Source organism: Entamoeba invadens (genome assembly GCF_000330505.1).
Source record: "Entamoeba invadens IP1 unplaced genomic scaffold scaff_1105074725403, whole genome shotgun sequence".
In the NCBI taxonomy this organism is placed as follows: Eukaryota; Evosea; order Mastigamoebida; family Endamoebidae; genus Entamoeba; species Entamoeba invadens.
The window spans coordinates 123,536-139,244 of NW_004440449.1; the positions used below are offsets into that span (position 1 = coordinate 123,536).

A 15,709-nucleotide genomic window follows, 5' to 3' on the forward strand; every position below is an offset into this window, starting at 1 on the left:
TGGGGTACACGAAGAACACTTTTTATTTATTGGATAATACCCATTATTACATTTGGTACAACCCAATAATACGTTACAATATGTCGAAGCACAATTAATGTCACATACAATACATAAAGACCCGACTAAATATGTTCCAGTTTTACAAGAAAGACAAGTTGATGAAGACCCGGAACATGTGGCACAATTTGATCCACATGAGATACATATCCCATCGACTAAATAATAACCATCTTGACACATATCACATAATGTTGTGTTGGATATACAATGCCCAGACACACAATTACTACAACTTAGACATTGGTTGTTCCATAAATATCGCTCTCCTTGTACACACGATAAACAATTTGTCGAATTTATTGAACATGTTTGACATGATGATGAACAAGAAAGACATTCGTATGAAAAAACGTAATATCCATCAACACAACCAAAACACTGTGTGGTAAAAGGACCAGAACATGTGGTGCAAATACTCGGACATTTGTGACATTCATAGCCGAATGCATAATACCCATCATAACATTCATAACACAAATCATAACCACAAAATTGACAATTTTCCACCAAACACTTTTCACAGTAACTCGCATCAACTACATAATACCCGGGATTGCAACCCCAACAAAACTCATTGGTTTCACAAAAAAAGACAATTGTTTCCACATGGTTGACATGTGTTATTGTATTTTCCATGATAAGTGTCAAGATAAAACCCTTCACCACACCAAGTACAATTTGTTCGTTCCGGGCCATTACACCCACCACACTCTGAATGACATTCATAACATACATTATTTGAAAGATAAAATTCGGTATGACAACTGATGCAATTTGTACTTGTTCCAACACATCCATAACAATTACTGTTACATTCAAGACAATTTCCATTTGACAAATAATACCCAGTATTACACGACAAACAATTATATGCAGTTGTCCCATTACATTTATAACAAGTTGAGTCACAAGGCTGACAATATCCATTTGTCAAATAAAAATACGTTTTACATGTTAAACAATTGTTTTCACTTACTCCATTACAAGTACTGCAATTCGGACTGCATTTTAAACAAGATCCACTTGAATAGTAATAATAAGGTGGACAAGATAAACAATTATTTGTATTAATTCCATTACATGTTCTACAAGAAGAGTCGCATTTGAGGCAATACCCATTTGACAAGTAATAATATGGTCGACGAGTCAAACAATTGTTGGAATTCATCCCATCACATGTGTAGCAAGAACCATCACATTTTAAACATTCCGAACCTGATAAGAAATATGAATAGTAACATGATGTACAAGTTGTTGCATCCATACAAGTAGCACACTCGGCTGGACATTTGAGACATGTATCAATCCCAGCACTATAAAACCCATTTTCGCAGGCATAACAAGACATACTTGAACCATAACAGCCAGAACAACCGCCATAACAATTGACACACTTTGAATCTTCAAACAAAAAATATCCTTCTTTGCAATCATAGCATCCAGAACTTAACCCATTAAAACAATTACCACATGAATACGAACAGGAACTACATTTTGATGTATTTTCCAGATAATATCCATTTGTACAAGTGTAACATCCCGTGCTTGACGAATTGAAACAAGTTGCACAATTAGATGAACAACTATTACACTTCGAAACATCTGTTAAATAAAACCCATTACGACATGTATAACATCCTGTGCTTGATGAATTAAAACAAGTTGCACATGAATATGCACAAGAAGAACAAGAAGTTCCAGACAAATAATAATAAGTTCTACATGTGTAACACGTGTATGATAGAGTGTTATAACACGTTGCACAAGTATAATGACAACTATTACACGTATTCGTAGCAGACAAGTAATAATTAATTTTGCATGTATAGCAATTTGTATTCGTTGAACCAAAACATGTTGCACACCCAGATGCACACCCAGAACATTTCGAAATTTGAGTTAAAAAATAACCATCTTTACAGGAATTACACCCAGTGGACGAAGAATTAAAACATGTTGCACAATATAAATGACATTTAGAACACGAACCAGAGTTTACATAATACCCTTCATTACACGTAGTACAAGTTAACATTGTTCCAACACAAACTTTGCAATTGTCGCATAACCCTTTTGTGGTACTTTTTTTATTGGAATCTTTTGAATCTTTTTGTAATTGGTTTGGTACAAAAATGAAAGCATTGTTGTGTTTAGAGTAATTCTATGTATTGCCGTTTTCATCAAATTTCAAAGTATAAAAAGAATTTTTGTTGATTGTGATATTGAGTTCAGAATTAAATTCACATTTAATGATAAACCCATCACTGATATAAGGTAACTCAACTTGGTTATTAAATAAGCTCCATTGATATTGTGGTGAACATTTTTCTCCAAAATTACAACATTCAAGTTTGTCTTGGTATTTACACCACTCTACTTCTATTGAAGTTGTGGAAATGACAACTACAACATACAAAAGTATCATCACAAAAACCATAGAATTATAATTTTTAGTTTATGGCGTTTTCGGTGTAAAATTGAAAAAAATGGGTTTGATTTGTATTTACCCTTTTAAAGTGATATTTTTATTTAAAATATGCTTTATCAGTACTAGTTGTGTTATAATTATAATTATTATTTTTTAAAAAAATATTACTTTGATTATTTTTATTTTGAAACATTCTATTTAAGACGTATGACTGGATGGCAAAAAATCACTGGATAGCGGAAATAGAACACATTTATTTCTAAATATAAAATTATTTTTTTGTCTTTTTAAAAACACCAAAAAACTTGTTTTGCTCATATATAAAAAATATTTAGCAAAAAAATAAAGTACACATGAAGGAAATGTTGAATTACCCAAATTTGGTTTATTTTGAAAAATGTTGTATAATTATTATAGATTATTTAAATTAACCATGTTTTTTGTTGTAAAATTTAAACGATATAAACTTGTTACAAAACAATTTTTTAAATAATTATTTAATTTAAATAAAGTTATATTCGTTATTTAAGGTACAAATTTAAACAAGTATAAGTTACAATGTAGAAACAATAACGTGGTTTTTTATTTTTATGTGAGTTTATAATTTTTTGTTTTAATTATTTTTTATTCAATAGTTTACACTTATATGTTATTTAAACAATTATAATTAAAACATACCATTGATTTTCCTGTTCAAAATCAAATTTTATGTTTATTACACCTTTTTATTTTTATTTAAACTGTATTGGTTTGTTATTATTTGATTTTGTGTGTTATTAAAAATTTTATAAAAAATTGATTAATTTTGATTGTTTGTATCATGAAACGAATATTTTGTTCATAAGGATTATTATTGAAGTTTTTAACCCTTTGACAGCGAGCAAATTTATTTTAAATATCTTATGTTAAATTGTTTTAGAGCACTAAGTTGGAAATATAATTGTTGTAAACAAATATATACTCTTAAACTTGGTTTAATGTTTAATGGGTTTTGTTTAAGATATTGTGTTTAAATCCATAAGTTGCCTTATATTATATTTGGACTTTTCGAAATGAAAGTTTAGTTATTGACAGTTAAACTCCTTTAAATCAACTAAATTCAAATTGTTAATATTTAATATTTGATAAGTGGCTCCACTTAATTTTTTTAATGTCGTTGTGTTTAAAAAATACACTTGATTAATATTGTTAGTTATATTATAAAAACATTAAAAAGTTGGTTAAATAACAAATTTACATAATTTTGATTATATGTAATTATATATAAAAAGTTTCGGAAGGAAAATGAGACCACATTATTAAGTTACACAATAAAAACAATCAGAATAAATTGTTTTTTCTGTTTCAAAAAATGTCACACAAATAACTTAAATTTTACCATTATTAACCCCTAAAAAATAGCGGTTTTAATTTTTTATAAAACAAAGTTATCAACATGATTTAATGTTTAAATCAATTTATAATAGATATACAATACCGTGTATATAAATGTAATTTTCAGTTAAATAATGACTGTTAATGACATTGTTATTCTCTATTATTTATTGTAACTATTGTGTAAATTATTTGACATATTGTGGAAACAAAGAAAAATTAAAAATAAACAATTGTTATCAATTTTATTGTGTAACTATTTGGAGGTTTTCAATTATCATACAACATATTTTGTTTAGAATTACATTTAAGTGAGACATCAAATACAATTATTTTTTTCTTAACTATTGTTTTATTGTTTTTCAAAATACAAAACAACAGTAAATATATGTATTTCTATAATACCACAAATATCACAATCAAAAAAATGGAGGCACCTATTTAATATTATTATTATGAATTTAATTACAACAGTTAATTTATTGGGTTTTACTGTTATTTGTTTCACTTTCATTTGAAAAACAGCCTAAAATAAAAAAATGGTTATTGTTAAATATGTAAACATGAAACGTTAAACCACAAATTCAAAATATAACATCAATATCAAGAGAATAACACAATTTAAAATATTTTTAAGTTCGGACTTGTGGCTCACATGTACATACACATAATATATTAAAATCAATAGTCTAAGGGAAATTAATACATTTAATTAATAGACAACTTCTTTACAAGTTGAAATCGAATAAACAATTACATTTGTATTGACATTATTGTATATATTTTCTTTATAATTAAAAATACAGTCTGTTAAATGTTAATTAATGTTTAATAAGCATATATAAACTGTATATTTTAAAATAATTAAATAAAAGATAAACTTTTAATTTTGGTTGTGCTCAAATAAAAAATAATACATTTCATATGAATTTTAACTTTATATTAAATAATAAAAAAGAGATAACACTGCAAAATAATGGTAGTCAAGTAGGTTTAAAACGCTTTCTTTTTATTGACCGCTTTTTGATTTTATAAATAAAATGATATTAAATAATAAAATGATTGGTACTGTTTACCACTTAAGCTTATATATACAATATAAAAACTTTTTCAATACAAAATGATTATTTGCATTATATTTTTTATTATATTATTTTAGTTATAACTTTAAAAACAATATGTTGTAAAAAGCAGATTATCAACTTTTTGTGTATGTTAAATATGTAATATACTTTATTGTTATTTATAATAATTAGTTATACACGATAATCTCTATGTTTAATACAATACTTTAATAAGTATTTTTATTTAATTGGTATATGTAAAAACATGATAACAACTAATAAATTGTTTTTTAAATAAGTGTTATATTATTTGATCATGAATCACCAATTAAAAAATTCTTAGTTTATTTATACACACTTCAAGTATAAATGTATCATAATTTTATTCTTTAAATTAGATGATAGTGTTGTTATATCTGGTTGTTTATCTTCATTTTATGTTGTTTTGACTTTTTAAACCAGCAACAATTTAAATGATTCAAATATATAATTATATAAATTAACCATGTATTGTTAATATAATTTTTATTGTGTATTTTTAGTAATAAATTGAGATTGTTAAAAGAATTTAATTGATATTTCATTAATCACTTGGATGTTACTTATGTTTATTGTTTAATATATTTCTAAATATGAGTATAATTACAGTATTATTAATGTTATTAATAAATGTGTATTGTCGTTAACATTTGTATTGATGTTGAATATACTTGTACACATCAAAATGCCAAGGAAAACACTGAAATAACAGATGTTTGTGAATATTGATCTCATATACTACTTGATATACAACAAAGAACAAACAACTAATTTAGTTGTGTTTTTGTTTGAAAGTTTTTTAATTGGGTTTTTGATACAAACAAAATGTTGTGGAAATCATGATCATGATCATGATATTTGATATGTTTGATATTTTATTATAATTTTTGTAATTATGTCTTGATCTAATATTATTACCTTTTTAAATATGTACATTGTTTTTTATACTACGATGTACTTTGAAAATTTTTGATTTATAATTACAATTGTTTTAGTGTTTGTGAGACATCTGAATATTTTTTTTATTTTACAAACATTGAAAAAAAATAATTCGGCAAAATAAAATTTTGTTTACATATAAAAACAAATAATCTATTTATATAATTTTTATTTTTGCCATCCATGGAAACTGGTTTGTCCAGTGGATAGAAAAAATAGATACATGTTTCCAGTGGATGGGTCTCATCCAGTCATATGTCTTTAATTCAAGTTTTAAACATGATTATTGTAAATAGAGAATCATGTTAAAATAATACTGTATGACTTATTATTACCATGAAAAATAAATTTAAACCGAATGGTATTTAAATTTAAAAAATGATAAATAACAATAATTGTTTTTATAAATTTTTTATTATTATCTTATGATATTATTTAAATCTTTGGTTTTCGATTTTTTTCTTTTAATTGAGAAATAAGTTATTAATTAATAGTAGTTCGATACATTGTTAATTACTTCTTTATCATAAAAATTCGAATTTAAACTTAATGTGTTGACTTTTTACTGCCATTCTTATTTTAGAAATACGAATATAATATATTAATAATTTCATAGATCATACTTTGTTCTTAATTTTAAAAATGTACAAAAATCACAAATGAAAACAAGATTTTAATTATAATTAAAGATTGTTAATTAATACAATTAGTTTTAAACTTATCTGTTTTTGAACTTTATTTGGTGCTTTTTTTTCTTAAAGAATTCAAATATTTTGACAAGCCATTAACAATTTATTCCCAATTTACTTGATAGCTTCTTTTTAGGTAAAACAAAATCTTTATGTCCATCAGATATTGTTAAAAGATTGAATCTGAATATAATACAATAAAAGGTGTCTTTTTGTTGTTTGTCGCACCAATAGTTGATCATTTAAATGTACAACGATTAAATATTCTGTTTTCAAACCTGTAACCATTGTTGAATTAATAACCATTTATGATAAAAATTATTACAATATCAAAACCACATCCAGGCGTATAAATTTTTTGCCTCGTTTTTGTTTTAAAAAACAGGGAGCTGGTGTTAACTTTTTCCCATTTAAACGAATTTTTAAAAAAAGACTTAAAAACGAAAAAAAAACATTCAATAAAATAACTCTGAAGCATTTTTGGGCTTCGGCATTAACCGTGTAAATTTTGGTTAACGCCTGGTTGTGACCAAAACGAACTTTTGACATAATTTTCTTGTTCAAGATAAATGGAGGGCTTTAATCAAAGAAAAAAGTTGACTTTCTTGTTTTGAATCACAAAATAACAATTATTAATAAATATATAATTAAAGAAATTAATGAAATTAATTAAAAAAATAATACTAAATTTAAATAAATATACAGTAAAAAGTGTCTTTTTGTGGGTTTTTATATTTGTGGGTCAATGGACCAATCAAATGCAAAACCCACAAATAATTATTTTGCTCTCGAACTTTGAATTTAGGTCCATTTAGATAAATAATATAGTTTTTTATAATTAAAAAAAACTACTATATTTTCTATAACACTGTTTTTAATGAAAAATTGGTGAAAAGAATTTACTTCACAATTCCATGATAAACCCACAAATAAATAATTTTTCTCTGTTTAAAAACCCACAAATAAACACTTTTTACTGTATATAACATATTATATATCATATATAATGTTATAAAAATTTTACAATCAAATTAAAAGTGAAACAAAAAAAACACAAATAATGATTTAAATAAAAACAAAAAATCCAATTTAATTGTTTTTTAATAGTTTCCCATAATTATTTGGTTTGTTGGTCAAAAATAAACGAACAGTTATGTTTGACTAAAAAAATAATAAAACTAATCTATTATTTTTTATAAAAAGTCATTTAAAAAAAAATGAAACTCCATTTAAAATAATATAAACTCAAATACAAGTTAAAATGGTTGTTTTAGAATCAGTTTATCTTATGAACGTTGTTTTATACCTACCACCTTCCAACCTTGAAAACTTCATTTTTGTTTCTCGTTCGTGTTTGCTATGTTGCAATTCATTGAAAACAAATTTTTGGTCGACAAAAGATAAATTAAACGATTATCAACAAATTGAAATTATTTCGAAATTTCTGGCGAACATTGAAACTCTTTCTATTCCTATTGATAAATATTTTCAACTTCAACAGTCTCAAAATTGTTTATCATCGAAATTCAATCGACTTTCAATTGTAAAATTTACAGACAACATATTGAGCAAACGCACAAACACATCGAAAATTGATCAATTATTTCAACAAGATGTCAACACCAGTACCAATAAAAATTACTTACTCAAAAATCCACTATATGTTTCTTCTGTTTTTGATATTCCAAAAAACGTTACTAGAGTCGAAAAAATTATTTTAAAGCAAATTTTTATTTCCACAAATAAAGTTATTAATTGGAAAAACTTCCCATGTCTAAAAACAATTGAAATTGTTTACTTATTCATAAAAAATGAATTCGTGTCATTTTTCAACAACCTTAAAAACTTTAAAATTCCACAAAAAGTCAATATAATTGTAAAAATCGAATTTAGTTGGGATTTGATGAGTCAGTCAAATCGTCAAGAACTTTTCAAACTTTATGATACATTTTCAAATTCAAATTTGAGTTTTTTAGTTGATGGTCAAATTGGGTCTTTTATATACAATTCTTCATTTAAAAACGATTTCTATGAATTGAAAATTAATGAACAACAAAAGAAGTATCAACAGTTGTATTTACCTTCGGTGTTGTATTGTCAAGAAAGTCGAGATTATACAATTTTTAGTAATTTAAAATGTGCCAACGTATTTTGTCCATCAGTTGTTCTTCCAAAATCTGTTGAAAAAATTTCATTTAAAAATCGAAGTGCATCTGTGAAAAATTTGGATAGCCTAAAAAACAACAAAATAATTCAAAAAACAGAAGGCGTTATCATACCCAAAAGTGTTATCGACAAAATCAAGTTTAAAAAAGTATCAATCAATTTGCTTGCATTATTTGGATTTATTGGTTTCCCTATTTTAGTGTTCCTAAAATTTGTATATTCATTGTTAAAACAAAAAGATTGTCTTTTAAATGCGTTTGCATCTTCTCAATATGAAACAATCATTCTGACAAACATTGCAATGTTATTAATTGCTTTTATGTTTGCAAGAGAAGAACCAAAACATTGGAAAAAGTTTTTAATTGCATTTTTATTTATTGGGTATTGTGTTGTTTTTACTTATGGTGGATTACAAGTTACTAATTATATTGTCATCTTATGTTTTACAATTTCATTGTGTTATGTTTTAATGGAATGGTGCTCTTTTATTCAATCGGATGTGTACCTGTTTTCAGAGAAAGTGTATTATTATACAAGATCAAAAACATTGAGTCGATTGTTTTCTGTTTTTGAATTGTTCTTTGGAACAAAATATGAAGGAAAAATTTCTTTGATGTTTTTTGTGTGTTCGTGGGCTTTATTTTCGTTTATAGCTATTTATAACACTGGTTGGTATTTCATCATATATTTAATATTCCCTTGTTTTGCATTATTTTTACTTTGTGTTTTTGGATCTTAATTAAAGTATTGGTTTATATTTCTAATCTTTCCAAGACAAATAAACAATAAATTTATCAACTAAAATTGTTTTATACCCATCAAAAATCAATTGTCATTATCAAATGGAAACATATCATTGTTTTGTTGAGTGATAGATATTAATAGAATAAATATACCAGAACATATCACAATCAAAAATAATATATTTAAAGTTTTGCACTTTCCCCAAACTAACAACAACCAAAATTTTAATGTTGTTATAAAGCTGTGGTTGTCAATAATAAAAACTTGTTTTATAGGCGAGTGGTAAAAACAAAAATCTCCAATTTTTTGTGTGCTATTTGGTATACGAATGACATCAACTTCTTTATAACCACGAAAACATTGTTCAGAAAGTTTAACAACACCTTTTGGAATTTCTCCAATCCTTTTACCATTTACAACTTTAATTTTTAAATATCGTATAATGTCACTTTTAAAAAATATGACGTTGTTACAATAAATTGAATTTGTTTTAAACATTTGAGCGATTTCATACGTGACTGGAAAATCAACAGTAGTAACAATTTTATTTTCAATAAATATTTCTGTTAATTTGTCACATTTTTCAAAAGCTGTAGGGGATACATCCGTCACTTGTTTTGTAAATTTTATTTGGACCAATTTTGAGCAATTTTTAAACGCGAAATTTGCTATATAAGTCACTGAACTTGGAATTTCTATTTCTTTAAGATTTTCACAGTTCTCAAAACAGCTTTTTCCGATTTGTTCGACACATTTTCCAATAGAAATTTTTGTAAGTGTAAGAAAATTTGAAAATGATTTTTCTTTAATAGAAGTCACATTGTTTGGAATATTAATATTTTTCAAATTGAAACAAATATCCCCAAAAGTGGAATTGAATTTTAAACCAATTTCACGTGTTTTTACAATTTCAACATGTGATAACAAAGGGCACATTTCAAATACATTACAATACTCGACTATTATATCTGGAATAACAACAGTTTTTAAATCACGACAACACAAAAATGCTGGTTCACCAATTTGAGTGACACTGGTTGGTATTGATATACTCGTCAACCCACAATTTTCAAATGCACACGACCCAATCATTTTGAGACTATCGGGAAGGTTTAATGTTTTTATCGAATAACAATTGAAAAATGCCATTTTTTCTATTGATGTCAAAGTTGAAGGCAAAACAACCTCTTTAAGATTGTAACAATTCAAAAAACATTTTTCTGAGATGCTCAAGACATTTTGTGGGACTACAAAATTTGAAAACAAATGTAAAACTGTCGATTTTTTGAGTTTAATGTTAAAATTTTTGAAATAGGCAAGCATTTCCATCGGCACACATACGTTTTTACATATGACATTGATTTCATTTAAACGTCTCATCGTTTTGATGTTTACAAACCCATCAAATGTTTTCTTCCCACACAAGTCGATACTTTTCAGATTTTTACAGTCATCCAAAACATTTTTTCCAATTTGAGTAAGTGTTGTTGGTATCGTTATGTGAAGTAATTTTGGACCAAAAATGTTATCTCCAATTTGACGGACATTTCCCAAATCAATGGACTTAAATTTACTTTCATGGAAAAATTCATCTTGAATTGAAATAACGTTATGTGGGATTTTAATTTTTTGTATTTTGTTTTTGCCTTTGACATGACCACTTAGTTCTACTAAATAATTACATTTCTTAATATCATTAAAATAATCGATATCTTCTTTCGAAAATTCAAAAAGAACTTTGTCATATTTGTACCCAAATGTATCAAGAATTTTTATTTCTTGAAAAGTTGGTGTAAATCTCACTTTCATGTTGTCATTGGAAAGTTCAAGCTTTGTGAGTGATGTGCAATTTTCAAAACAACCACTCTCTATTTTGACGTCTTTTTTGAATGTAATTTCTTCCAAAAATTTACAACTGCTGAAACAATTTTTCTTTAATAGAGTTACTTGGTCTGTGTTATATAGTTTTCGCATATTTTCTTTACCATCAAACAAACGCGGATATATATTTTGAATGTTATTTGAAAGAACAAAAATCTGTGTGTTATTTTACTGTTTTTAAATATAAGTGTTTTTATAAAATAAAACAAACCCCCTCATTATCATCATAATCACCACAATAATCGACTCTATCCATATTTATATATTCCTCATCAATATCTTTAAAATCAGTGTAAAATTTTTTGTAAATATCAATTTCACCACTCGAAATTCCATTTAGAACCTTATCATTAAAAGTAGGAACAACAAATTTCGTCAGAGAAGTGCAGCCGTCAAATACTGAATTGCTAATAAAACAATTTTCATTAAAAATAAGCTCTTGAAGGTTCAAACAGTCTTCGAAAGCATGGTTAAATACAAACCTAACGGTATCTGGAATGGTAATACGTTTGAGGTTTACACATCCCATGAATGAGTCATAACTAATTTCATTTAAATTACTTGGCAAGTCCACTCGAGTTAGATTTGTGCAATAATAAAACGTAGCATGTATCGTTCTCACATTTTGTGATACAACAACATCTTTTAAATTTCTGCAATTTTCTAGAGCCCCACATCCAACCGAGTAAATAGTGTCAGGCATCGAAAATGATTCAAAGCCACAATTCGCAAAAGAATCGTATTTAAAAGACGACACAGACGATGGAAAGTTGATTGACGTCAATTGGATGCAGTCTTTAAAACAACAATTTGATATAGAACGGATTCCATCACATAAAGTGACACTTTTAATAGAACTATTTTCAATAAATAAGTTTTTTTCAAGTTTGGTAACGTGAACCGGAAGAACATATTCTTTAATGTTGAAAGAAGTAAACAAATGGTTACCAAGAATTTTGATACTTTTGTTTTTTAATATTTTTTTCATATCGTCGAAATTGGTAATATTAAGAGATTTGATGTCTTTTAATGTTATACGAACATTTTTGAACTCCCAATTGTTGTCTTTTATCAAGTTCTTTGAATTTGAATAATCAACTTTATACCACACAACAAAATTATTAATATTTGGTATTTTAACATCATATTTTGTGTACAAGTGTTGCGTTTCCATATACGGAAACAGTCGTTTGGACGATATTGGAATGGGGTTGTAACGAAAACGATCCAAAATACAACAAAATTTCTTACAGACGAGAATCGAGTTTGTAAAATCGTTTCTAAAGAAAAAGTAACGTGTTACAACCTGGAAATTATAAGCGTCCAATTTGGAAGGCATTTTGTTTATTAAGTTTTTAAAAAAATGATTATTATCATTAATTGGTTTGTATGAAAAATAAATATAAAATGAGGTATAAGAAATAAATGGTTTAGCGAATTATATAATAACTATATTTTAGTATTTTTTAAAAAAAATAATTATTAAATAACCCATTTGAATAGTAAATTATTATTTACGTGAGTTATTTTTTTGAAAACATTAATTATCTTAATAAAAATCTTATCATCATCAAAATAAACTGTAGTTCAAAAGTCTGTACCGCAGTATTTTTAAAACTTCCTAAAGTCCCGTTTTTTATTTTTTATTTTTCTTAAAAAACAAAAAAAAACAAAAAATCGAAAGTACAGACTTAATTTTGAAAAAAATACCAATACCGTTCTATTATTTTTGTACAATATCGGGAATTTATCGGAATATTAGCCAGCCTTTTCCAAAAAACCTGATCGCGTTATTTGATTTGACCACAACTCTATACTTCATAACACAAACTCAACGTTGTTGGTCAAATCATACAACGATAAACACGTTAATAAATTGGGATGTTGTTGTTTGTGTCAATTTGTAACTGAATATCAGTTTCGTTAGTTTTTCATTTTTATTAAAAACAAACATGTGGTTTTGTTCTTTAAACAAAAGAAAATGAAATAACGAGTTTTAAAGAAAAAAAAATAAATAAGAGCAAACAATTAATAATTTTGTGTTTTGATATTTCAGCCATTGTTGTGACAACACCATCAGTATATCGATATTACGCGATACTTTAGCGCTTGTTATTTATTTTATTATTATAAATGAAGACTCGACTTTGAAAATTTTTGGCATAAAATTGATCAGCTTTTTTTTATAAAATGCACTTTTGGGATCATTCACGTGTATTTCAAAAACAAAAATCCCGTTATTTCAAATTTTATATGGAATTTTTTAATCCTAATAAATTCTTCAAGTAAAAAAATATTTTTTGAAGACTGTTTTTCTCTTTTTGACTTGGAAAAAATAAGCGAATTTATTACAAAAAACGATTCCCAAAAATAATAAACAAAATAAATGCAAAAAAACGGGACACCCCAGTACAGACTTTTGAAACCCAGTTTATTTCAGATTTAATTATATTTCTAATTTTTAATTTGTTTTTCATGATTGTATTTTTTCTTGTTTAAAAAAGAGTTGAATCTTAAATAGCCAAAATATATTTTTAGCTCCTAAGTGTTTTCCCGTTTTACATAATTTAATAGTATTAAATAGTTTAATCTGTCATTCAATTTTATTATTAATTATTGGTATTTAAACTTAATTTTATAATTTATTTGAACCTTGATATTATTTTTTAATTGTTTAATTATTAGTTGGAAATACTATTAATTAGTTTGTTTAAACCAATTAAATTAAGTATTAATGAGAAACCTCATCCACGGGTTATTTTTTGAGTAAATATTTAAATCAAACAAACTTATAAGTATAATATTTATTCAATTTATTACCCTGGTTTTAATAAATGAAAACTTAAAAATTAATGTATTATATTTATTGATAAATTCTTTTATTCAATATTGTACAATAATAACTTAAAAATCTATTAAATAAATAATCGAATATGTTGTTTGTTTCAATTATAAAAAATAAAAAAACATAAACTTAATTTTTATTAAAACAAAAATTTAATTAATTGCAATAAAAAAGTGAGTGTTTTTTAACAATATAATTCTATATTTTGTTTTAACAAAAATAATCTGGATGACAACTTTTATTCCCGGGTTTGTTATTTTATAAAGAGAAAGGACGGACATGGGGACGAAGGACGGGAATATAGGCCGAAGGACGTCCTTTGTGGTTTAGGGATGTCCTCCCGCTATAAAGGGCGTCCTTTATGTGTATATGGTGTCCTTTCTATTATTTTCGTGTCCGCGGCATTTTTAATAACTATATAATGAATTATAATATTACCATGAATTTACTATTATAAAATATAATTATTTCCAAAAATAAATAAATTCAAAGACAAATGTTAAACAAAAAGTAATTTCGTTATATATTAATGGTTTTTATAATAATGCAAATTTAATTAGTTTTTCAAAGAAAACCGAATGGTAAAATGAAAAAAAATTAAATATAATTATTATAAACCATTAATTTATAACAAAATTACTTTTTAAATAGTTTTTGTCTTTGAATTAATTTATTTTTGGAAATAATTATATTTTTTGATTGTATATTTATAATAAAAATATACTTCGTTATATAGTTTCGATAATGAATAAAAAATGCCGCGGACACGAAAATAATAGAAAGGACACCATATACACAGGGAGGACGCCCTTTATAGCGGGAGGACATCCCTAAACCACAAAGGACGTCCTTCGGCCTATATTCCCGTCCTTCGTCCCCATGTCCGTCCTTTCTCTTAATACCACCTTTGACCGAATTAAAGTTACACTTTTTTAAATTTAAAACTTATGAAAGAAACACAAAAACAAAAAACAACTTTTGAAATTTGTTTACCCAGTATGTTATTTATCAAAACTTCAGCAAAACAAATCTGAAATCTTATATAAATAGCAAATTGGATCACATAATTCAGAACATGTCAAATTACTTCAAGAGATGCATTGAACAACGCAACATGCAAACCAGTCTTGAGTGTTGTCTGCCAGCTCTTCTCTCACAAAAAGGAACACTTAAAATTGCAAATCCACAAAAAAAGACCACTTACTCTTCAGAATTCATTAAATTAACTCAATTGACTTTTAATGACGTTGAAGAGTGGACATTAGATATTATAAATGTAGTTAAAGAAAGATGTCGTGATATTGAAAAGTTTATGTTGATGAGTGGAGTATCAAAGGGAACGGCTTATCGACGGTCGATGGACGCAAAAAGAAGAGAGTTCATGCATTTAATTGAAGACATTTTATTTGTTGAAGGCTATGACATAACTTATACTTCGGAAAATCGCGAAGGAATCTCTGGAGATGTAAAGATCAGA

The 15,709-nt window shown here is 25.9% G+C and overlaps 3 protein-coding genes across 3 annotated transcripts; 1 reads left to right on the plus strand and 2 right to left on the minus strand.

Moving 5' to 3' along the window:
* Positions 1-19: 19 nt before the first annotated feature.
* On the minus strand, positions 20-2,500 carry EIN_144450 (hypothetical protein; the record flags this gene model as incomplete). The annotated part of the gene is made up of 4 exons (XM_004258208.1): positions 20-774; positions 797-2,160; positions 2,322-2,436; positions 2,468-2,500. Coding segments are annotated over 4 exons (2,267 nt in total), but the record flags the coding sequence as incomplete, so codon positions are not given.
* Positions 2,501-9,587: 7,087 nt separating this feature from the next.
* Positions 9,588-12,726, minus strand: EIN_144460 (hypothetical protein; the record flags this gene model as incomplete). Its single annotated transcript, XM_004258209.1, has 2 exons — positions 9,588-11,543; positions 11,599-12,726. 2 exons carry the CDS (start codon positions 12,724-12,726, stop codon positions 9,588-9,590), a joined length of 3,084 nt encoding a protein of 1,027 aa, XP_004258257.1.
* Positions 12,727-15,307: 2,581 nt separating this feature from the next.
* EIN_144470 (hypothetical protein) lies at positions 15,308-15,709 on the plus strand (the record flags this gene model as incomplete). Its single annotated transcript, XM_004258210.1, has 1 exon — positions 15,308-15,709. A coding segment is annotated over one exon (402 nt), but the record flags the coding sequence as incomplete, so codon positions are not given.